Source organism: Thalassophryne amazonica, chromosome 17, assembly GCF_902500255.1.
Source record: "Thalassophryne amazonica chromosome 17, fThaAma1.1, whole genome shotgun sequence".
Lineage (NCBI taxonomy): Eukaryota > Metazoa > Chordata > Actinopteri > Batrachoidiformes > Batrachoididae > Thalassophryne > Thalassophryne amazonica.
In genome coordinates this window covers 63,450,599-63,476,297 of record NC_047119.1, presented here as the reverse complement: position 1 = coordinate 63,476,297, position 25,699 = coordinate 63,450,599, and the positions used below count along the sequence as shown (strand labels likewise).

The following is a 25,699-nucleotide window of genomic DNA, read 5'->3' as shown; positions in this document are numbered from 1 at the left end:
ATTGCCGAGATATCATCTACCTGTGAAGGTAATTTCTCTGCTGACTTAAACTTAAATAATAGTCTGAACTCTTTTGCAGCCGCTTTCCTGTGGTGTGCCGTATCAGCTGGATTGGCGTTTGGTGTGAACAGCGATGGCTACGCTTCACACCCAATCCAGATAAGTGGTTTAACAGGAGCTGCACGAGTGTGTGATTAGAGGTGGAGGTGACTTTCCACCTTCTGACTGTTTTTGTTACTGGGTGTGCACACACCCACATCTCACTGTTTGTGCTCCTCGCCAGCAGTACCAGATCCGACAGTCGGGGACGGTGATCACCTGGGAATTCGGGACTTGGCGGCTCCAGTATTCACCAGGTTCTGTGGCGGTGGAAATCGTGTGGTCCCAGCTCTTCTCAGGACAGACGTCTTCTATCCTCGAGCCTGCCCACACGTCACCTTGGTGTATTGACTGCTATCAGATTATGTGATTGTCTGTATCATCGTTGTGCACATTCACAACATTAAATTGTTACCTTTTGGCTCATCTATTGACCGTTCATTTGCGCCCCCTGTTGTAGGTCCGTGTCACTACACTTTCCCCAACAGGATATCTCGGCCACCGTGACGGATCCCGAGGGGCGTCAACCATCTGTTGGACAGCCAATGGAAGAGCAGGGTGCACAGGCGTCAGCTGGAGGCGTGATTGGTGAGTTGCAGCACATCCTCACCGCCTTTACCGCTCGGATGGACCTGATGACCGAGCAAAACATCATCCTTAATCGCAGGATGGAGGCTCTCACCGCGCAGGTGGAAGCGCGCGCTCAGGGCGCTGCTGCAGCTCCTCCTCCTGCCGACCCGGTGCCGAATACAGACATTCCACTGGTCATTCAACAACCCCCCCCACCATCCCCTGAAGCATACATAAGCCCCCCAGAGCCGTACGGAGGTTGTGTGGAGATGTGTGCGGACTTTCTTATGCAGTGTTCGCTTGTCTTTGCACAGCGTCCCGTGATGTACGCGTCTGATGCCAGCAAGGTGGCTTACGTGATTAATTTGCTTCGAGGTGAGGCACGCGCTTGGGCTACAGCACTTTTGGAACAAAGTTCACGGCTCCTTGCCTATTATACTGGGTTTGTGAGGGAGCTCAGAACTGTTTTTGATCACCCTAACAGAGACGAAACCGCGTCTACCGTGCTGCTGTCAATGAGACAGGGGCGCCGGAGCGCAGCCGAATATGCAGTCGACTTCTGCATCATGGCTGCGAGATCCGGCTGGAATATGACTGCGCTCCGCGCCGCCTTCATAAACGGACTGTCATCGGTCCTGAAGGAGCACCTGGTGGCTAAGGAGGAACCGCGGGATTTGGCTGAGCTTATCGATTTGGTTATACGATTGGACAATCGGTTAGAAGAACGCCGACGGGAGCGAGGCGAAGGGCGTGGTCAGGCACAAGCCGTCCCTCTTCCTCCCGGGTCCAAAAGGGAGCCGTCTTCCCCATGCTCCACAGCCACAGCGCTCCGTGTGGCTACAGCTCCCCCTGCTGACGATGCTAGGGACACGAGCAGGGCCACATTCAGACAGAGGAGGCTGGTCCGCGGGGAGTGCTTTATCTGCGGCTCGAGTGAGCATCAGCAGAGAGACTGCCTCAAACAGTCAAAACACAAACGCCCGCCCTTAGAGACTGGGCTGAGGGGGGGTCAAAACATTCACGTGGGTCATACACATCTTTCAACACGACTCCCAGTTACAATCCTGAGCGGGGATTTAACCCTTCAAGCCCCAGCACTGGTGGACACGGGGTCAGAAGGGAATCTGCTGGATAGCAGATGGGCAAGGGAGGTAGGGCTCCCTCTGGTGGCGCTTTCTTCGCCAGTGAGGGTGCGAGCACTAGATGGCACTCTTCTCCCATTTATCACACACAAGACACTACCTGTAACCCTGGTAGTGTCTGGGAATCACCGGGAGGAGATTGCGTTTTTTGTAACTCCTTCTACCTCCCGCGTGATTTTGGGCTTCCCATGGATGATTAAACACAATCCCCGGATTGATTCGCCGTCTGGGGTTGTGGCTCAGTGGAGCGAAATCTGCCACCGGAATTGTTTAGGATCCTCGGTTCCTCCCGGTGTAAATGCTAATGAGGAGGTTAAAGTCCCTCCCAATCTGACGGCGGTGCCGGTTGAGTACCACGATCTTGCTGACATCTTCAGCAAGGATCTGGCGCTCACCCTTCCCCCGCACCGTCCGTATGATTGTGCCATTGATTTGGTCCCGGGCGTTGAGTTCCCGTCCAGCAGGCTGTACAATCTCTCACGTCCTGAGCGCGAATCAATGGAGACCTACATCCGGGACTCATTAGCTGCCGGGTTGATCCAGAATTCCACCTTCCCGATGGGTGCAGGTTTCTTTTTTGTGGGCAAGAAAGATGGCGGACTCAGTCCATGCATTGATTACAGGGGGCTGAACGACATAACGGTTCGTAATCGATACCCTTTACCCCTGTTGGATTCAGTGTTCATGCCCCTGCATGGAGCCCAAATTTTCACCAAACTGGACCTTAGGAATGCGTACCACCTGGTTCGGATCCGGAAGGGAGACGAATGGAATACGGCATTCAACACCCCATTAGGTCATTTTGAGTACCTGGTCATGCCGTTCGGCCTAACTAACGCCCCCACGACGTTCCAAGCATTGGTAAACGACGTCTTGCGGGACTTCCTGCACCGATTCGTCTTCGTATATCTGGATGACATACTCATCTTTTCCCCGGACCCTGAGACTCATGTCCAGCATGTACGTCAGGTCCTGCAGCGGTTGTTGGAGAACTGGCTGTTTGTGAAGGGCGAGAAGTGTGAGTTTCACCGCACCTCTTTGTCCTTCCTGGGGTTCATCATCTCCTCCAACTCCGTCGCCCCTGATCCAGCCAAGGTTGCGGCGGTGAGAGTTTGGCCCCAACCAACAAGCCGTAGGAAGCTGCAACAGTTCCTCGGCTTTGCAAATTTCTACAGGAGGTTCATTAAGGGCTACAGTCAGGTAGTTAGCCCCCTGACAGCCCTGACCTCTCCAAAAGTCCCCTTCACCTGGTCGGATCGGTGCGAAGCCACGTTCAAGGAGTTGAAACGCCGGTTCTCGTCTGCACCAGTTCTGGTGCAGCCCGACCCTAGCCGCCAGTTTGTGGTTGAAGTGGACGCCTCTGACTCAGGGATAGGAGCCGTGCTATCCCAGAGCGGAGAGACCGATAAGGTTCTTCACCCGTGTGCCTACTTTTCTCGCAGGTTGACCCCAGCTGAACTCAACTATGACGTCGGCAATCGAGAACTCCTTGTTGGAGGGAGCGTCTGTGCCGTTCACGGTTTTCACTGACCATCGGAACCTGGAGTGTATCAGGACCGCCAAGCGGCTGAACCCCAGGCAAGCCCGCTGGTCACTGTTCTTCGGGCGTTTTGACTTCTGAATCACCTACCGCCCCGGGACCAAGAACCAGAGATCGGATGCCTTGTCCCGGGTGCATGAAGACGAAGTCAAGACTGAGCTGTCGGATCCACCGGAGCCCATCATTCCAGAGTCCACTATCGTGGCCACCCTCACCTGGGACATGGAGAAGACCGTCCGGGAGGCCCTGGCACGGAGCCCGGACCCCGGAACAGGGCCGAAGAACAGACTCTACGTCCCACCAGAGGCAAGAGCTGCTGTCTTGGATTTCTGTCACGGTTCTAAGCTCTCCTGTCATCCGAGGGTGCGAAGGACCGTGGCAGTGGTCCGGCAGCGCTTCTGGGGGGCGTCCCTGGAGGCCGATGTCCGGGGATATATCCAGGCCTGCACCACCTGTGCCAGGGGCAAGGCAGACCATCAGAAGGCACAGGGACTTCTTCAGCCACTTCCTGTGCCTCATCGCCCCTGGTCCCACATCGGTCTGGATTTTGTCACGGGCCTCCCACCATCCCAGGGCATGACGACCATCTTCACGATAGTGGACCGGTTCTCCAAGGCGGCCCACTTCGTGGCCCTCCCGAAGCTCCCCACGGCCCAGGAGACTGCAGACCTCCTGGTCCACCACGTCGTCCGTCTGCATGGGATACCTACCGACATCGTCTCTGATCGTGGTCCCCAGTTCTCCTCACACGTCTGGAGGAGCTTCTGCCGGGAACTGGGGGCCACTGTGAGCCTCTCGTCCGGGTATCACCCCTAGACCAATGGACAGGCAGAACGGGCCAATCAGGAATTGGAGCAAGCCCTGCGCTGTGTGACGTCCGCACACCCGACGGCCTGGAGTGAACATCTTGCCTGGATCGAGTATGCGCATAACAGCCAGGTGTCCTCTGCCACTGGCCTCTCCCCATTTGAGGTGTGTTTGGGGCATCAGCCCCCATTGTTTCCCGTGGTGGAGGGAGAGGTCGGTGTGCCCTCGGTCCAGTTCCACCTGCGGAAGTGCCGTCGGGTGTGGTGCTCCGCCCGTTCTGCCTTGTTGAAGGCCCGGACGAGGGCAAAAACCCATGCAGACCGCCGGCGATCCCCGGCCCCTGCTTACCAGCCCAGGCAGAAGGTGTGGCTATCCACGAAGGACATCCCCCTGCAGGTGGACTCCCCGAAACTCAAGGACAGGTATATTGGGCCATACAAGATCCTCAAAATCCTCAGTCCTGCCGCAGTGAAGCCGGGAGATGGAGCTTCACTGCGGATCCACCCGGTCTTTCATGTGTCAAGGATCAAACCTCACCACACCTCACCCCTCTGTGCTCCCGGACCGGCGCCGCCTCCTGCCCGGATCATCGATGGGGAGCCGGCTTGGACGGTGCGCCGGCTCCTGGATGTCCGTCGGATGGGCCGGGGGTTCCAGTATTTGGTGGACTGGGAGGGGTATGGACCCGAAGAACGCTCCTGGGTGAAGAGGAGCTTCATCCTGGATCCGGCCCTCCTGGCCGATTTCTAAAGCCGTCAGCCGGACAAGCCTGGTCGGGCGCCAGGGGGCGCCCGTTGAGGGGGGGGTCCTGTTGTGTGGGCCACCAGAAGAGGAGGTACTGCTGGCCCACCACCAGAGGGCACCCTGCCTGAAGTGCGGGCTTCAGGCACGAGAGGGCGCTGCCGCCACGGACACAGCCGGGGGTGACAGCTGTCACTCATCATCTCTTGACAGCTGTCACCCTTCTACACTACATCATCTCACTCCATAAAGACCGGACGTCATCTCCACCTCGTTGCCGAGATATCATCTACCTGTGAAGGTAATTTTTCTGCTGACTTAAACTTAAATAATAGTCTGAACTCTTTTGCAGCCGTTTTCCTGTGGTGTGCCTTATCAGCTGGATTGGCGTTTGGTGTGAACAGCGACGGCTACGCTTCACACCCAATCCAGATAAGTGGTTTAACAGGAGCTGCACGAGTGTGTGATTAGAGGTGGAGGTGACTTTCCACCTTCTGACTGTTTTTGTTACTGGGTGTGCACACACCCACATCTCACTGTTTGTGCTCCTCGCCAGCAGTACCAGATCCGACAGTCGGGGACGGTGATCACCTGGGAATTCGGGACTTGGCGGCTCCAGTATTCACCAGGTTCTGTGGCGGTGGAAATCGTGTGGTCCCGGCTCTTCTCAGTACAGACGTCTTCTATCCTCGAGCCTGCCCACACGTCACCTTGGTGTATTGACTGCTATCAGATTCTGTGATTGTATCATCGTTGTGCACATTCACAACATTAAATTGTTACCTTTTGGCTCATCTATTGACTGTTCATTTGCGCCCCCTGTTGTGGGTCCGTGTCACTACACTTTCCCCAACAAAATGTGGGAGGAAATCGGCCACCCGGAGGAAACCCACGCAAACACAATGCAAACACATGTAAACTCCACACAGAAAGGCCACAGGTGGGAATCGAACCCATGACTTTCTCGTTGTGAGGCAACAGTGCTAACCACTAAGTCACCATGCTGCCGTGCTGATTCACAGTAAGCATGGCTTATGTTACTCTATATCATCTTGTCTCAATAAATACTGTTCAGACTCCGTAACAATCAGGACAAATTGACAACAAATATCTATGAAGGGGAATATAGTGGAACATTTTCAGAGCAGCAAGTATGAGCGGACAAAGTGGCTAGCAGGCTAACAGACTGGCACCTTAATCTGACTGTAATATGTACTCACAGCTGACAGCGAGGACCCCACAGTCCCCATGGACTCTAGGTAAAGGGCGAGTACCAGCCAAACCTATATTCTTTGATTCACTTTGTAACAGAAAGATGTCGCAGGAAGTGCTGAAGCACTCGAGGACCACAATGTAAATACGCATTCATATTGGAAGCTTTCTTGTGTTATCCTCGGCAGTATTTTTTGTATTTTTATGTAATTTTATTGCAGAGTAAATTCAAATCAAATCAAATCAGAGAAACCACTGGGAAGAAAGTGTTTGTGGGTGCTCATTCAGTACTTTTGCTCTGGAGGGGTACAAACAAAACTATATGGACAAGGGCCCTTGGCCACCAATGCAGTCATGGATCCACCCCCCCCCCCCCCCCAAAAAAAAATTCTCAAGTGCCGCCACTGTCCCAAAAAAAAAAAAAAATTAAAACAGGACCTAAGTTGAAAAAAATGCCGAAGTCCCCCTTTAAAGCGCTATTACGACACGTTGAAGTTGAAACAAGACCAGTCGCTTTTGACCTCATTTTTAGCTGATAACTAAGCAAATAGCAGTGAGTCATTTGGTTAGATCAGGCCCGACTTGCACTAACAGAATTTGCAGCACAACACACACATACACGAAATAGTGACTTTTCTAAAAGGCAAAAGTAATTTCAGCCCGATAAAGCGTTATATATCATTTAAAAGCTCGATAAAGAACGGGACAAATATGAACGTATAAACTCTTTTCGACTCTCCCATTGACTCACTGTGCACGAAGAGCAGGAGTCGGGAATCATTGGACGAGGTTGGAAAATGCTACGATTTGATTGGCCATCGGAGCTGTCACTTAACCTTCCGCTGCCAATGCGCTTCAGCAGTGACCTACTAGCACAGATCTGTGATCAGCGACCACCTGAAAAACTGAAGGCAGGACTCAAAGCTTCACATAACTTCTCGGCTTTTTATCAGGGTATTTCCTTTTGAGCTAATATTAAGAAACCTGCAGCGGAAAACATCACCTAATCGCCCGGGACAAGAAAAGGTACTGTTTATTTTATTGTTTTTTTTTAAGCTCAACATAGAGCAGCTTTATCGCTACTATGACAAAGATTAGTGCCCAGTTTGAATCGCAGCTCGCTTTTTTGTTGCTAACATTTACGGAATAAAAGTCACTATTAAAATTGTAGCTCATAGTGACGCTGTAGTTCTTTACTTTGTGTTGGTTTTCGCTTTTATTGACCTGTAGTGATTTTTGGCGTGTCTTGTGGGCGCTGGTTATGTAAAGCAGCGGTGCTCCACACACCGCGTCGCAGGCTGGATTTCAGGGCGTAGACGGAGCCCGCGCTTCTAGCGTGATGATGTCAGGCACGGTGTTCGTAATCTGTCATTTGTGCAAACAGGCCTGTTTTGTTGTTGCCTCACGCTCAAACATTGTATAATGACTGCACACAGACGACTGTCACGGTGATGATGAGAACTGCTAATGTGGGTCAAAAGGTGGTCCGTGGACCCTGAACCCGCCGTGAACTCCCCACCCCTCCCCACGCAGCAGTAACATTACCACCCATTTTTATCACGTGTGCTCCACATTTAGTCCTGATGTCATCTCTCTAAAAATATACACAGAAATTACTACATTTTGATTAATTTACATTTCTAAAATGAACATTAAAAACTCATGTTGCTGAGTTACTGACCCTGGTTGGACACATTTGGTGTCTACATGTACTTTTACACACTATGTGCAAACTGTACTTTTATAGATGTCTGACTGTATTTTTGGATTTCAACATTTCCTCAGCCACGTGAAATGATGACTGTGGCTGTCTGTGGTCCTTTGTTCACGGTCTGTGGATTTATGGCAAATTACAAGCCTTCCAAAAAAAAAGCCAGACTTCAGATTTTATTGACTTGAAGAAGCTTCTTATGTACAGCGCGTTTCACGCCAATAATAACTATTCCCTGCTTGAGCTGTTCATGTGTGTTATGTAAACTGGAGTGAATGAGTTCATTCGCATTGTTGTAATACTAGAACTTCAAAAATCGAAACTGATACCCAGGGAAATACTTGATACCATGGAAAAATGCAAACAGTAACATCAGTGACAACATTGTATTTGAGTTGTCTGACGTAGTGCAAAACAAAAATAGCTCTTTCAGCTTCTCCATTTTTTTTTCACTTGGGGAAGCTACAAAAGAGCTGATAAGGATCTGCATGTTGATTTGGCACAGGTTTTACACCAGATCCTCCTCACTGGTGCAACTCTGCATTAGATGGAGATTGGGCACAGGTGGTCTTGAACCAGGAACGTTCTGCTTTGGAAATTTGGTTGCTATGTTTTAAGAAAAAATACAGTAGTACAACTGTAAGGTAGGGTGTGTGTGTGTGTGTGTGTGAGAGAGAGAGAGATATTTTATATAGGTTGTCCAAAAAAGGCAATATTTTTAGGTTTTCTCAGGTAGTACACCCCCCCCCCAAAAAAAAAATCCCCCAAAACAACTTAACTTTTATTTATCCTTTCCTTGGAAAGACAACAAAGCTCGAATATGTGACTGCATGCTTCCATATTGTTTTCAAAGTTGATCAAGTGAACAGTTTTTAGAACTCAGTCGTTTCCAACTTTGGTTTTTCCATCGGTCTCGAGCGCAGCATTAGAATGAGTGGACGTGGAAGTCATTTGACACAAAATGACACGTAAATATGCAGTCTCCTCCGTAGCTGAACTGGTGGGCCATCAGCCCATCCCACCCTTTGAAATATGAATCACAGCTGTAGGATCAGTGTATAGGTCCAACACTTCTCAAATGTGTGAAGCTTTGACTCACTGGGTGCAATGTTGAGATATTTTGACTTCCCAGAATGCGAAAGATGGAGAACCACGCCTACATTTTCCGAGTCAGGTTCAGAGCTTGTCTATCGGCGTGTGTATTTCACATTTCAGTTCCAGTGTTAAATATTTTTGAATTGTTAATTTCTCTTTGAAAGGATGTACTTGCATTTATTATTATTATATCAATGGCATAAAACTGTCTTAAAGCATCAACATTGTGATATTATTGTTTGATTTCTGAGGCAGTATGATTGATCAGAATTTATTATGACAGGCCAACACAGTACTCTGAAAACTGTGGTAAGTCAGGTTTTCCCCATAACTGTACAGAACCCTGATTAGACCAAAAATCCATAATTGTGACCGTTTTTAATTATACGAGGTCTATTAGAAAAGTATCCGACCTTATTATTTTTTTCAAAAACCATATGGATTTGAATCACGTGTGATTACATCAGACATGCTTGAACCCTCGTGGGCATGCGAGAGTTTTTTCACGCCTGTCGGTTACGTCATTCGCCTGTGGGCAGTCTTTGAATGAGGAGTCGCCCACCCTCTCGATTTTATTTTTTATTTTTTTCATTGTTTAGGAATGGCTCAGACTGCTGCTTTGTTTGATCAAAATTTTTTCAAAACTGTAAGGCACAACTGAGTGGACACCATTCGATAAATTCAGCTGGTTTTCTGTAAAAATTTTAATGGCTGAGAGATTTTGGTCTGGTAGTGTCGCCGTAAGGACGGCCCACGGCGCCTGACGGCAATCTGCGCTTCGAGGCGGCAGCGTCTCGCCGTTTCAAGTTGAAAACGTCCACATTTCAGGCTCTGTTGACCCAGTAAGTCGTCAGAGAACAGAGAACTTTCAGAAGAAGTCGGCATGAGAAGTTTATTCGGACATTCCATTGTTAACGGACATTTTGTAATGAAAGAACGTGCGGGCAAAGTCGCATGTCGGGCCGGACCCGACCGCGGGGGGTCGCGACAGGAAAAACACCTCCGTTGGAAACCTTAACGGACAAGTTGGAACATGCCCAAGCTGTTAAACAATTTCTCAGTTACTCACTTGTTGAAAGCCATCAAAAGCCGCCTGAATTTTACAAATGGTTTTCAACACGGAGGTGTTTTTCCTGTCACGGCGCACACAGATTCAGTCGTCACGGAAACGACTTGGCGAATTTGCGCGCACGTCTTTCATTACAAAATGTCCTTAAACAGTGGAATGTCCACATAAACTCCTCATGCCGGCCTCTTCTGAATCTTCTCTGTTCTCTCACGACGTCCTGGGTCAAGAGAGCCTTAAATTAGGATGATTTCAGCTTGAAACAGGCCGACGACGGAGCCTGGAAGCGCTGCAGGACGTCCCGCTCCGTGGGAAGTCCTTACAGCGACAGAAACACCCCATAATCTCTCATCAGCCGTTAAACTTTTCACCGAAAACCAGCTGAATTTCTCGAATAGTGTCCACTCGGATATTCCTCACAGGTCCAGAAAAAAGTTTGATAAAGCAACGCGCGCCGTCTCGAGCAGCGTGTGAAACAAAGGAATTCAGCCGAGAGGGCAGGACCACAACTCACTCAAGGCCTGCCCACAGGGAAATGACGTCAGACGCGTGAAAAAACTCACGCATGCGCACGAGGGTTCAAGCATGATTGGTGTAATCGCATGTCAATCAAATCCATATAGTTTTTTTTTTTTTTTTAATAAAACTGCCGGTTAGTTTTATAAGATACCTCGTATAGAGCCAATGAAGAATACTTTTCCATTTCTACATATGTCTTTCTGGAACTGGGTTGCAACTTCGACTTTCTTCATTGTTTAAATGTCAACTTATATTTTGGAAGAATTAAATGTTTTGTTGTAGAGCATATCAGCATATATTTCAAACAAATACACTTGTATGTTAACGTTTGGCACCCCTGATGTTTTCCATGATTTTCCTTATAAATCATTGGTTGTTTGGATCAGCAATTTCAGTTAAATATATAGCAGACAAACACAGTGGCATTTGAGAAGTGAAATGAAGTTTTATATGATTTACAGAAAGTCTGCAATAATTCTTTAAACAAAATTAGGAAGGTGCATAAATTTGGGCACCCCAACAGAAAAAATACATCAATATTTAGTAGATCCTCCTTTTGCAGAAATAACAGCCTCTAAACACTTCCAATGAGGGTCTGGATTCTGATTGAAAGTATTTTGGACCATTCTTTTTTACAAAACATCTCCATTTCAGTCAAGTTTGTTGGTTTCCGAGCATGGACAGCCCGCTTAAAATCACACCACTGATTTTTCTTCAATAATATTCAGGTCTGGGGACTGAGATGGCCATTCCAGAATGTTGTACTTGTTCCTGTGCATGAATGCCTTAGTAGATTTTGAGCAGTGTTTAGAGTTCTTGTCTTGTTGAAAGATCCAGCCCTGGTGCAACTTCAACTTTGTCATTGATTCTTGAACATTGTTCTCAAGAATCTGCCAGTATTGACTGGAATCCATGTGACTGTCAACTTTAACAAGATTTCCAGTACCTGCACTGGTCACACAGCCCCACAGCATGATGGAACCACCTCCAAATTTTACTGTAGGTGGCAAGTGTTTTTCTTGGAATGCTGTGTTCTGTTTCCGCCATGCATAGCGCCCCTTATGTCCAAATAACTCAATTTTAGTTTCATCAGTCCACAGCACCTTATTCCAAAATGAAGCTGGCTTGTCCAAATGTGCTTTAGCATACCTCAAGCGACTGTTTGTGGCATGTACGTAGAAAAGGCTTCCTCTGCATTACTCTCCCATACAGCATCTCCTTGTGCAAAGTGTGCTGTATAGTTTGAACGATGGACAGAGACACTATCTGCAGCAAGATCGTGTTCTAGGTCTTTGGAGCAGGTCTGTAGGTTGACTGACTGTTCTCACCATCCTTTGCTTCAGCTTATCTGAGATTTTTCTTGGCCTGCCACTTTAGGCCTTAATTAGTACTGTGCCTGTGGTCTTCCATTTCCTCACTATGTTCCTCACAGTGGAAACTGACAGCTGAAATCTCTGAGATATCTTTTTGTATGCTTCCCCTAAACCATGATGTTGAACAGTCTTTGTTTTCAGGTCATTTGAGAGTTGTTTAGAGGCTTCCATGTTGACACTCATTAGAAGAGATGCAAAGAGGGGAAACATTTGCAAATGGCCACCTTAAATACCCTTTCTCATGATTGGATTCACCTGTGTAAGGAAGTCAAGGGTCAATGAGCTTACAAACCAATTTTGTGTTCCATTAATTAGTGCTGCATGTATTCAAATCAATAAGGGTGCTCAAATTTATGCACCTGCCTAATTTTGTTTAAATAATTATTACACACTTTCTGTAAATGCTAGAAACTTCATTTCACTTCTCAAATATCAGTGTGTTCATCTGCTATATGATATATTTCACTGAAACGTCTGATCCAGGCAACCAATGATTTATGGGTGATTCTTTAACTACAGGCACTATTGGCCTTGTAAATGTAATTTCCACCACAATATAAAGCACCTTGGGGCAACTGTTTGTTGTGATTTGGCGCTGTATACCTGTACTCTGATGTCACTGTTTATCTCCATAGAAACTACCCAAACAATCTTTCATACAAACTGTTTAAAGGGACATTACAGTGTTGTGGTGGAAATTACGGCAATAGTGTGGGACAACTACAGTTTGTTTTAAAAAAAATCACAACAGTTGTATGACATTGAATACCCCAATTATGTTTTGATTATTTTACTGATATTTTAAAACATTAGAAAAAACGTTTCTTTACCATTCATTTTTATCATTGAAGATCAAAAGTCTGGGTGTGGGACAAGCACAAAACGGCAATATTTGCATATAATGATGCTGAAAAAAGGTGACAGTCATCATAGACTACTAGAACAAATTTCTTAACACACTTTCATTGTAAAGATAACTATAAAAGTGTGAAATTTCCCTTTTTTTCTGTTATTCATACAATATGATCAAAGGACATAATAAGTGCCTGTAGTCTAAGAATCACTCTTATAAAGGAATATTATCAGGGGTGCCCAAACTTTTGCATACATGCTGTGTATATTTTTGATTGTGACTGCAAAATTTTGGGCCTTTGTTGATTTCATAAAACACAAAGTAAATTGAAATTAGTGCGCTGAAATACCATGAGCTCACAGAGGAATGCTAGAGGAGAGTCAATAGAGGTGGGATGTCGAGACTTTGATGCCCGCTCCCTATGTAAGACTTGTACCCTCCTTGGCATCACAGGAGGTACAAAGAGGAGAGCCATCAGGTCCACCACAGAGGCTGCAGAGAGCTTCTCGGTGGATTTGGATCAGAAGAGAATAATGATGTAAGTGCAGCAGCAACTCAAGGCCGTATTTTTCTGCCTGTGCTGCAGAATGTGGCAGGGAAAGAAAATGACACCTGGGAATCCTGTGATAGTTTCATGGTGGATACCTAAAACCCTTTATAACCACAGGAGAAAGGTGCTGCCTGCTCCATGTAAAACCGCTTTTCTGGGCGTCACATTTATCCTTTCGTTCCATAAATTCCAAATTCCTTTTTAGGATGTGTTTAGACTTAACATTTGAAGATTGTGAAAACAATGTCATGTTTCATTATTTCAATTCTACAAAACAAAGAGAAAAGGAGAAAACATACCCTTGGCCACAACACACAGCAGTATTTTAGATGTATTCTGATTTAAAAACACATTGGTATGTTTTTAATTTGATTTCTAAAACTATTGTCATTTCTTTTCCCCTCAGAATTCTTCAAGTGGATTTTTCCCCTTTGAGCGTTGGTGCTGCTGAATACAAGGGTTATGGTTTACATTTAGGCATACTGGCCTGTTAGCAGTAGCAAATTGTGCTAAAATGCAGTCAGTCAAGCAAGAGATGGATTCTAGTGAGCCCTATGGTGAAGATGCTCTTGACCTGGCTGTGGCCTTACAAGGAGCCAACAGAGACATGATGGCCAACAACATCTCTGCAGTGTCATTCAAGTCTAAAATCACCGGTCGCAGGAAAAGGGAGTTTATCCCTGAGGAAAAGAAAGATGTGCTTTATTGGGAGAGGCGTCGCAAAAACAATGAGGCGGCCAAACGTTCTCGGGAGAAGCGACGTATCAATGACATGGTGCTTGAGAACAAGCTGATGGTGCTGGGAGAAGAAAACGCTTCCCTCAAAGCCGAGCTGCTGTCACTGAAGTTGAAGTTTGGCCTGTTGAGCTCAGCAGCTTACGCCCAGGAAATCCAGGCTCTACCCAGCTCCAGCAGTGCTGCTCTGTACCAGGATTCAGTTCCATGGAGTCTTGGTCTGGGTTCTACTGACCGGCATCTGGAGCCTTTTCAAATCCGCAGTAGCTGCATATCGGTCATCAAGCACTCGCCCCACAGCCTGATGTCGGACATGCATGAGGGACGTGCTGCAGCGCCGAGTGGCTTTAGGACCACTGAGGTCAAGCAGGAACCAGCAGAGAATGGCAGCAGTCCTTATGAACTCTACAGGAACTACATGGCCAACCATCTGCCTGGAGTCTACTCTCAGCCGTCTGCCTTTCTGCAGGTCACCAGCTCCTCCAGTAACTCACCCCAGAGCTCCGAGGACAGCATTCTCAGCAAATTGTCAGATGGTGAAGATGAGCAACAGGTTCCCAAAGGTTTTACTCCATTTGTAGCCGATCCAAGAAGTGTCATTGTCTCTACACACAAAGTGCCAGACAGTAGTTCCTCAGCTTTGCCCCACAAACTGCGGCTCAAAACCAGAGCCATCCAAATCAAGATGGAGGCTGTCGACCCACAGTATGAGTCTCCTGAAAAGGTAGCAGCAGAGGGAGAGTGTTACCAGCCAAACGAGGACTCGCCAGAGTGCCCTCAGTCATCCTTCTGCCCATTATCAGTGCAGGCCTCCAGCCTGCACAGGTGGACTCAACGTGCTGACCATTGGCATCCTGACAGCTGCGGTGAGACGCAGAGTGTTGCCTCAGAGCCGGCAGTGGTGGACGCATCGGACGCACACGCTGAGGACTTGTACCAAAGGCAGAGCCTTACTGCGCTAATGGCGAGCACGACCTCTCTAAACAGACTAATCAGAACACGGCCAGACTTTATGATGGAGTCAGATGATGGCACCACTGATTATCTGCGGTCCTCCCACTGAGGTGTGTGTGAGTGAATGAAACATCTACAGCTGACTGGTTGTTGTTGGCCGTCTGGTGTCTGAACGCTGTCCTGCTCTTTGTTTTTGTTGGTTAAAAAAAAAACCCTCAGTAGCTGCTGCTGCTGGGTGTCATGTTTTGTTTTTGTTGGTATATAAAAAAAAAAAACCCTCAGTTGTTGCTGCTGGGTGTCATGTTTTGTTTTTGTTGGTATAAAAAAAAAAAACACTCAGTTGTTGCTGCTGGGTGTCATGTCGAGCCAAAGATTTGTTGTCTTTGCTTTAAAGCAGAAATCTGTTGTTGAATATTTTATCATTATATGTTTGGCGTGACGGTTTCACTTTTTTCTTTTTTTATACATTGACCGTGTGGTCTCGCTGGTCTTTCTCCTTATATCTGGTTAATGTCCTCGTGGGTAGGGATGGGTATTGATAAGATTACATCGATACCATTAACGATCCGATTCCCTTATCGATACCTCTGATGAATTTTCTGTGTACTAAAAGTAGGCTTTACAGGTTTTCTATGTCAACTTTTTTATTGAGTTTTAAAGTAAATAAATATGAAATTGGTCAGTGGATCCTTAAACTGTGGACATAAACTTTGCATTGTGGATCCTTGATCTCTGGACATAAATAAATAAATAAATAGAAATAAAATCTGTAGTTTTTGTCAAAAGCATTTCCTTTCAGACATTGGCATGAATGTCACACCATAGCTCTGAGCTCTTGCACCTGGCTGTGCTGCATGTCTGCATCAATTTAATTCATAAAGAATGCAGTCTCATTTTGGGAGGAAAAAAACGTTTTAGTCTATTGTAGTTTATTGTCAGTATTACAATGTTTGTAAAGAGGTGTCATTTTATTTAAAGCGCCGGTTCACTTTGAAGTTATTAATTCCGACCGGACACCAACTTGACTCGGCAGAGAGCGGAGCAGTGTTTGGAGCTGTGCCAATAGAACGGAGGCTGATTCTCATTTCCTGACTGCAACAAGACAAGAGTCCCAGTTATTGACTTTATTTCACACAAAAGTGACTCACAATTGACATTTTAATGGCTTTGAAAGTGGTTAAGAAATGGAGTTGCTACTTCTGTGGAGCACCAAATCAAAGAACCAGTGAAGCAGTGGATTGAAGCAATGCTTCATTGGTTCAAGCTTCAAATTGGAGTCACGCTGCAGAAGCGGTTGATTACAGAGCCGCTGCAGCGTCTGCAATCAACGTAGAGAAATGATCATTTTCCTGACAAACATCCTCAAACACAACAGCCACTCTGAAGGACCGATAAGGGAATCATTAAGCAAAAAGACTTTATCAGTGGATCTACTTATTTCTTAACGATACCCAAAAAGAACCGGTACTCGATACCCAACTCTACATGTGGATAAATCTGTGTTCATCTTCCAGTAGGTGATGTCTGTACAAAGTCAGCGTTCAGCTTTGAAATCGACTCTGCTTCATTAACTCTGAAGTGTTGCACAGTTAACTGTTGCTTCCTTGAGGCTGTTTTGATTTCAAGTTTCCAGGCTGTTGTTTAAACTCTAGCTGCTTTAACTCTTGGACACAAACTTTATCAGTTCCTTTAGTCATTTAACACTTGGAATTTTTTAAAACATTATATCCTTGCACTTCATAATATTACATGTTTCATCTGAAGACTTTTTTTATGGTTACATTGTACTTTGTGGCCTTTTGTGTGTTTGCACTTGTGACTGGTCACTGCAGGAGCATCTGTTATAAAATCAGTTTTCTGAACAGCGTCATGCTTTTTTTTTTTTTTTTTTTCTTTCCCCCCCCCCAGCAGTCTGAAATTAGCAGTGTGTCTAAACTTCCTATTTACTATAATATTTTTCCATTTGCAATAAATATCTTGTTTTGAATCTGTGTGCAGTGTCTTTATTTGTGTGTGTATAATATAAACATTTCCCATTAGAAGTGGTGTGTTTTTGCTCAAAATGCAAATTGAAAATCCTTTAACTGGGTTAAAACTCCAAAATTTGTGCAACACAGTCGATGTGAAAATGAGTACGTAAAATCCAGGATTGTAACACCCGAGTAAGCTGAATGTATTCAGATAACAGAATATTTACAGAGGAATCCAACTGGTGATGCAAGCACCAACTTTGGCACAAATACTTTATTGGGGGGTAACAGATGGCCACTTGAATTTTCAGTAGGCTGCCAGGTAAGGGTCATTTGAAGAATTACATGGGTCAGAATATAAAAATGCTCCAATCATATTGAAAACTATACCGCGTCTGAACGTAAAGATTCCAAAAAGGTATAATTTGGACGAGCTGTGACTGTTACGGAGTAAAAACAGAATTGTGACAAAAGTCAATTTCAGTTTGTATAGGGGTCAAAAATGAAAGTTGCTTTGATTTTGGTAAAAAGTGATGCAAATTATTGTTTAATAGGGTTTTAAAAAGGAACAGTGCACCATGTGTCATGCTTAGTTATGTTCGGTGTAGACTCTAATGGACGTGGGGGCGTGGCTAAAAAAGCAGTTGCTTTCCATTTAAAGCAACACTCAGAATTGGGTTGTTTCTGTAAGAGCTGTATTTTTATTAACTTTTAATACTTATTTAATTTGATAGTATCCCCTCAGTATATCAGGTAATGTAATAATTTGGCTTTTATTATGATGCTGAAAATTACCCCATAAACTGCCAGGACATGATTAATGTGGGTTCTGTATTGACAAAAGTTCAACTTTTTGATTTACAAATAATTTATGACGCACACAAGAAACGAAAAAAAAAAAAAAACCGCAGTGAAATAATTAAAAATAGAAAAAATATTTTTAAAGATTTGAAGAAAAGCGGAGAAAAATACAATGTAAAAATAAGCAAAGTCCCCTGAGGGTTTTGTTTTAATAGGTTAAACGCTTCAGTAATATTTCGTAATGTCTTTGTAGATGCTTTTCATTAGTTTTAATGACTTTTTTTTTTTTAGTTTTTTGGAGTCAGGTGATCACGTGATCAGTCACGTCACAGGGTCAGAGTTGAAAGTCACGGCAGCACTGCGGTTCGGCAGTATGGCGGTTCTGCTGGGACTCAGAGTCCTGTTCCAGGCAGTCCGGTTCCGTGCGGCGGACCGGGACGCTTCGTGCCGGCTCGGGGCGGCGGCCTGTGTCGGCTGGCGACGGCGCGCGTTTGCCAGTGAAGTTTGTGGTTCGACAGCGCGTCGGTACAGCTTGGAGTCGAAGGAGGACCTTCGGGTCCGGTACCTGGACGGAGAAGACGCCGGTAAGTTCTGCCAGAACCGTAACACCAGCTCAGTCCGAAACAAAGGTCCCGGAGGGAAACAAACAGGAGGCAGATTTAAAAGTCAACAAACACACATTTCAAAGCCACGCCCACCAACAAACAGACCGCAGTGACGTCACGAGGAGCCACAAATTCAAAGGGATCTGGCTTGTGTTTAGGTGGGACAGGTATATTATCCTGTGTCCAGGAGACGTGCAGATTCTATCCTCTGTTTGTGGGACATGCACATTATTCTGTGTCCACGGCTCATCTGCACCAGTCTGTCGTCTGTATCAACACGACATCTGCACCAGTCTGTCCTCTGTATCAACGCGACATCTGCACCGCTCTGTCCTCTGTATCAACGCGACATCTGCACCAGTGTGTCCTCTGTATCAACGCGACATCTGCACCGCTCTGTCCTCTGTATCAACGCGACATCTGCACCGCTCTGTCCTCTGTATCAACGCGACATCTGCACCGCTCTGTCCTCTGTATCAACGCGACATCTGCACCGCTCTGTCCTCTGTATCAATGCGACATCTGCACCGCTCTGTCCTCTGTATCAACGCGACATCTGCACCGCTCTGTCCTCTGTATCAACACCTTTGCAGCTTCTGTACTCTGTGTCCACGAGACGTGCAAGTTCTGTGTCTGTGACATTTGCATTCTTCTGTGTCCATGGGACGTGCAAGTTCTATCTGTGTTGTTGGTGTCCACAGCACAAACAAATATTCTAAAAGTCACAACTTCAGGGTCAAATGTTTTATGTTGCACTGTGATAGATTTTTGAAAGGTTGTTTTGTCTTTTGGACGATTAGTCTATGAGACCACAGCCAGGTTTCTCCTAACAGATAACACCTAAGATGAATAAACGGCACTTAAATCCCAGCCTCATTATGCTCCACCCACCACAAAAATGTTTGATATAAATCCCAGAATGTCACCTACAGCCAGGCAGGCAAACGGCCAGACTGCTTACATACACCCTGTGACCCACTAGTGCAGGCGCTTAGTCCCTGAATTCTGTAGTATGAAACAGATCAGAATCTATGATTTCCGCTGGATAGGACACCATTCTGACAAGGACACACACACAGACAGTAAGACCAGGAATCGAACCCAGGTCTACATATAGATAGTGTGCAGTGACGTCACACGCAACACGCAGTTTTATGTCTGTAGCCACACTGGACAGCAAGCTCCATGTACACACAGCATGGCCGATGCTGGATTGTCGGTGGACGGCCATGCTAATTTGTCCGATATAGTTAAAGCATTCGATCCTGAACATCAGAAGAGGTATTTAGAGAAAATGCAGAGAATCAACATGGATCCCTACAATATTTCACTTGAGAAGTTCACCGGTTTGAACAATTTCGAGCAGAAGCCAGATTTGCGATATCTGGACATTTTCAACTACTTTATCAACACTCCATCACCCTACACAGGAGAAGCTGTGAAGGCATATAAAGGTTTCAATGCCTACAGCTTCTGCACGGCTGGATGGGTGCAGAATGTGGTCATCAGTCGGGTTACTGATGACATCTCGGTAATAAAAGCCCAAGTAGTAAAACTCATCTAAACCGTCATTGTATAAACTGGATACTCACACTCACTGGTCAAAAGTCCCAATGCCTTTGTATGGTTTTCCACGTAATAAACACTGTACATAATGGATTTTGTGTAACAGATTTTTGCTCACATCAGACAAAACGTCCTGTCCGACTGCAGTGTATTTCCATTAAAACCCCTCACATGTACCAGATCGAACACTCTGGACATTCAGCACTGGCACTAACTGATTTGAGGAGAGCAGGTACTCTATTAAAAGCCTGGCCGTTAATTTTTTTCAAACTGTGCTCAGACCCAGACCAGCGGTTTGACATGCACCTGCTACATCCGACACCGCAAAAGGCTGTGATTTACTTTTATGGTTTCACTCCTTCCTCTCCGGTCATATTTTAATAGTTTTTGCAGTGCGCACACTGATTACGTTTCTATCATGGATCAAATACGTTTGGAAAAAAAGTCCACAAATATGACCAATTTCACAACACAAAGTCAAAAAATGTGTGCGTGGAAGTTGCCTTCCAGTATAGCTGCGTGATCCATGACGTCACCTGCACACAATCTATCTATGAGTAACCCAACTCTTTATCACACTTAGTATCACACACAGCAAAAATTGTGACAGACCAATTTCAGTCTGTACAGAGCAAAGAGTCAAATGAAAACTGTCACCCTGAGAGTGACCGGTATCTTGCCAAAAGGTGAACAAAAGAGACTACCACAAGGAACGACCACCATGAAGAGGGACTGACGGGCAAGCAACTATACTATATTCATGTCAAATTCTGAGGCAAAAAAGCAGAAATTGCAACCAGCGAAGTTGGTTTTGTTGTTTTTGGTGATTTTAGTGTTTGACCTTCCGGTGACCTTGACCTTTGACCTCAACATTGACCCTTTTGTGTGCTGAAAGGTATCGCTGTAAAACTGCTACAAAGGATTTTTACAAGCGTCTGTAATGATGATTTACAGGCTTTGTCACACCCTTAAAAAAAATCAATTTTGCATATTTCTAATGATGATGTCATCAAATGACATCATAAAACCTTTGCTATATTCTGGATCCTCTCATCAAGCCCTTTAATTTGATGTTTTGCATGACATGTTTTACTATCATTTGAAGTTTGACCTAATTTAGGTGACCTTTGACCTTCATCTTGATCCTGGGATGCTGCACTCACTCCAGTTTATTGTCTGGAATAGTCCCAGATTGCATTTCAGAGCTTCTAGAATTCAAACATTTTCGTGCAGGTGGTGTTGGGGGGTAATTTTGGGTTTCAGCTTTTTTGTTTTTCACCACTTTCATCCCTGAATATGTCAATCGTGAGTCACTTTTGTGCTGATTAAAGTCACTAACTGGGACTCCTGTCTTGTGAGAAAGAAACGAGAATCGTTGTCCGTTCTGTTTATACAGCTCCAAACGCTGTGCGGCTCTCTGCTGAGTCAAGTTAGAATGATAGAATCCAGTCGGAATTAATAACTTCAAAGCGAAACACCGTTTTGTTTATTTTTATTTATGTCCAGAGATCAAGGATACACTGACCAATTTCATATTTATTTACTTTAAGACTCAAAGAAATACATAGAAAACCTGTAAAGCCTACTTTTAGTACAACATTCACAAGAGGTATCGATAAGGGAATTGATAAGAAGTCTGATCGATAAGCAGAATCGATAATGGCATCGATATCGCTAAAATCTTATCAATACCCATCCCTACTTATTACCAACCCCCAGAGCAAGCATACAGGTGACAGTGGTAAGGGATAAACTCCCTCTGATGTATTGAGGAAGAAACCTCAAGCAGACCAGACTCCAAGGGGTGACCCTCTGCTTGAGCCATGCTACAAACACATTTAACACAACATAAACTCAAATCCCATCATCATAAACATATCTAATGAACACCATATCTTTATATAAATATTTAAATTGTATATAACTGTATAATTGTATATAAGTATACAAATATTTACTGTTTATTTCGAACATGTGACACAAGGTAAGTGAAGAGTGAAAAAGACACGACACACCCAACATAATTAGACAAATAAAAACGGAAGACAAATAAATAATTAACACTATGTACCCAACATAGTGAAGCATCAGCTTATTTATCCCAACCCTTTCTCCCCCACTACCAATTATTACATATGCCCCAAATATGTATATACACATCTACGCATAAATATACACCTGCACATACATACATACATATACAATGCGTGTGATTTCTATACTACATATTTACAAGCTAGAAAAACAAAGTGCACACAACTAAACAATGATCAACAACCCTCAACACCCTTCCTCCTCCCTATACCTAGAAAAAACCATGTGCCTATACCGATGCTTAAACTGGTTCATGCTTGGACATTGCTTGAGCCCCACCCCCAATCTGTTCCACATCCTCACTCCGCAAACAGAAATACAAAAACCTTTTAATGTTGTACATGCCCACTGATGTTTTAAATTAAACTCCCCCTCAGATTGTAATCCCCTACTCTATTAAAGAATATGTTATGTTTTTAATATTTCCAGGAAGTAAATTGTTTATTGCTTTATACACGATTTATACAGATGCAATGTTTGCTCTGAGAATACTAATGAAGAAGTATAGAGAAGGCCATAGTAGAGGAGCTTGAATCTTGTAGCTTGAATCATAGTAGAGAAACTTGAATGTTGTAGCTTGAATCATAGTAGAGAAACTTGAATCTTGTAGCTTGAATCATAGTAAAGAAGCTTAAATCTTGTAGCTTGAATCATAGTAGAGAAGCTTGAATCTTCAACTGGACTGCCTAGTCCAGTTGAATATTCAAGCTTCTCTACTATGGAAACCACCTGGACAACTGAGAGCCTTCACAGAAATATTATGAAGGCCAGAAGGAGTTACATTGTGCCTTTGTGGATTTAGAGAAAGCTGATGACAGGGTGCCAAGAGAAGAGTTATGGTATTAGTGTAGCACATAAAACCCTACTAACTCACCCTATTAACCAATAATTTGTATCACATTTTACAAAAATTGGAGCAACTTCAACTTTTGACCCCTGTACAAACTGAAATTGACCTTGGTCACCATTCTTGCTGTTTTTACTCCATAACCTTCAGTCATAGATGGCCTAAACTATACCTTTGTGTAATATTTATGATCAGACAAATAATGTGTTATAATTTTCAAAATGATTGGAGCATTTTTAAATTTTGACCCCTGTGTAATTCTTCATTGACCCCTACCTGGCTGCCATATTGCATTTTTAAGTGGCAGCACTTTGTTTCTCAAACACTGATTTATGAAGACCATTCATGCTAAATCCGATGCTTGTATCACCAAGTGAACACTCACTCACTTATCTTCAACCGCTTAGTCCATTTAAGGGTTGCGGGGGGCTGGAGCCTATCCCAGCATTCATAGAGCATGAGGAGGGGTACACCCAGGACAGGATGCCAGTCTGTCACAGGGCCACAAACAAACACATTCACACCCACACGCACACCTACAGACAATTTAAAGATTCCAATCCACCTAACTTGCATGTCTTTGGATGTGGGAGGAAACTGGAGCACTCGGAGGAAACCCACACAAACACAGGGAGAACATGCAAACTCCACACAGAAAGGCCACAGGTGGGAATTGAACCCATGACCTTCTCACTGTGAACAGTGCTAACCACTAAGCCACCGCACTGCTCACCAAGTGAACAATTCTGGCTAAAAGTTATACTTATCTGCTCCACTATACTGTATGAGGAAGTCTGGAGTGGCAGAGAAGTATGTGACAGTAGTGCAGGACATGTACAAGGACAGTGTGACAGCGGTGGGATGCGCAGTCAGAATGATGGTCTCATTAAAGGTGGAGGTGGGATTACACCATGGATCAGCTCTGAGTCCTTTCTTGTTGGCAGTGGTGATGGACAGGCTGACGGATGAGATCAGACAGAAGTCTCCATGGACTATGATGTTTGCAGATGACATTGTGAGAGCAGGTTGAGTCTAACCTGGAAAGGTGGAGATATGCTTTGGAGAGCAGGGGAATGAAAACTGAGTGCATGTGTGTGAATGAGAGGGAGCCCAGTGGAATGGTGTGGTAACAAGGAGTAGAAGATGAGTTTAAATACTTGGGGTCAGCTGTCTAAAGTAGTGGAGAATGTGGCAGAGAGGTGAAGAATAGAGTGCAGGCAGGGTGGAGAAAGGGGGTAGGAGTGATCTGTGACTGAAGAATATCAGCAAGAGTGAAGGGGAAAGTTTGCAAGACACTAGTGAGACCAGCTATGTTGTACAGCTTATGCCGCGTTCACACCGCATGCCACGCGAGCGACGGCAATGACAGGTTGCCATGTAATCCTTATGGAAGGACGCATTATGGCGCCAAGAAAGTTCAAGCCACGCAATGCGACGTGATGGACACCAATTAAGTGACGCGAATGATGCGATTTTGAGCGATTGGCGCGTTTGTGGCGCGATATTGCGCACGTTGCCCTCCTCCCCAAGTTGAAAAATCTGAACTTTTTTTGTCTTGTCGCGCTGCGATGACCAATGGATATGTAGTGACGTGAAGATGTCTGGAGTTTATACTTGATGTGGACATGTCCTGTCTCTAGCAGCCAGCCTGTGAGCAGGATGTATGTCCCTTTTGTCCTTTATTTCACAATTATGACAGAGTTTGAGGGGAGCGCGAGCAGCAGCGGTAGCAGACGCTTTTTTTTTTTTTTTTTTCACGTGCACACGCAAACAAATCGTCCGTGAAGATTATTTTGTTAACTACACAGATGCATAATAAAACAAATGGTGACTGGTTTATAACACAATGATGACAGAGTTTGAGGGGAGAGAGAGCGAGGAACCGCAGCGGCAGCCAGTCTTTTTTTTTTTTTCTTTTCTTTTCTTTGTTTACATGTGCGCACGCGGACGGGACAGGAGGTCCTCAAACTGGAGCTCCTGCAGCAAATAATGAAACTCCCTGAATTGGGAACATCTCATGAGGATGTTGTGAACCCAGGGACGGCGCCGCTGGCGATGTTTGTCAGCTTTCCACAACAAATAGAGCACAGCAGCTCGCTCCGTGTGATCAAGGTCCATCATGTAGACTTGACAGCGAGCGGAATGGATGCTCCTCCTATTTGATGACGCATTGGGGTGAATTTTCACAGCAAAAGCAGAGCGACACACCGGCAATGGTGGCGCATCCATCGTCAGGCCAGGTAAGAGAATTTGTGGCAATGTGTGTCGTGCGGTGTGAACACGGCATTAGAGACAGTGGCACTAACAAAAAGACAGGAAGCAGAGATGAAGATGCAGTTCTTTTTGGGAGTAACAAGAATGGACAGGATTAAGAATGAACATATCAGAAGGACGGCTCAGGTGGGACGGTTTGGAGACAAAGTCAGAGAGGTGAGATTGAGATGGATTTGATATGTGCAGAGGAGGGACCCAGGCTATATAGGGAGAAAGATGCTGAGGATGGAGCCACCAGGTAGGAGGAGAAGAGGGAGGCCAAAGAGGAGGTTTATGGATGTGCTGAGGGAGGACATGCAGGTGGTTGGTGTGACAGAGGAAGATACAGAGGACAGGGTGAGATGGAAACGATTGTTCTGCTGTGGCGCCCCCTAAGGGGAGCAGACAATAGAAGAAGAAGGAGGTTGATAAACTCTGTATCAATCAGAGCTTTGATTTACTTTGTATGGTCTCTGGACACATTGTGGGGTTTATTTTCTATTCATTAATTTGTTTTAAAATGTTATTGATATACAAATGTCTCACTGTTACAAAAATAGATGTTGGCAAAGATGACGGTGAGTCAGCTGATACGA

The 25,699-nt window shown here is 45.2% G+C and overlaps 2 protein-coding genes across 2 annotated transcripts in view; both read left to right on the top strand.

The window, feature by feature from the left end:
* Positions 1-7,000: 7,000 nt before the first annotated feature.
* On the top strand, positions 7,001-16,311 carry nfil3 (nuclear factor, interleukin 3 regulated). Its single transcript, XM_034192876.1, has 2 exons — positions 7,001-7,137; positions 13,685-16,311. Exon 2 carries the CDS (start codon positions 13,793-13,795, stop codon positions 15,074-15,076), a length of 1,284 nt encoding a protein of 427 aa, XP_034048767.1. The 5' UTR covers positions 7,001-7,137; positions 13,685-13,792; the 3' UTR covers positions 15,077-16,311.
* Positions 16,312-18,109: 1,798 nt separating this feature from the next.
* Positions 18,110-25,699, top strand: part of auh (AU RNA binding protein/enoyl-CoA hydratase) — a 71,022-nt gene continuing 63,432 nt past the window's right edge. Inside the window, exon 1 of the mRNA XM_034191820.1 lies at positions 18,110-18,322. Coding sequence (XP_034047711.1) covers positions 18,112-18,322 — 211 coding nt within the window. The 5' untranslated portion in view covers positions 18,110-18,111. The remainder of the gene's footprint in view (positions 18,323-25,699) is intronic.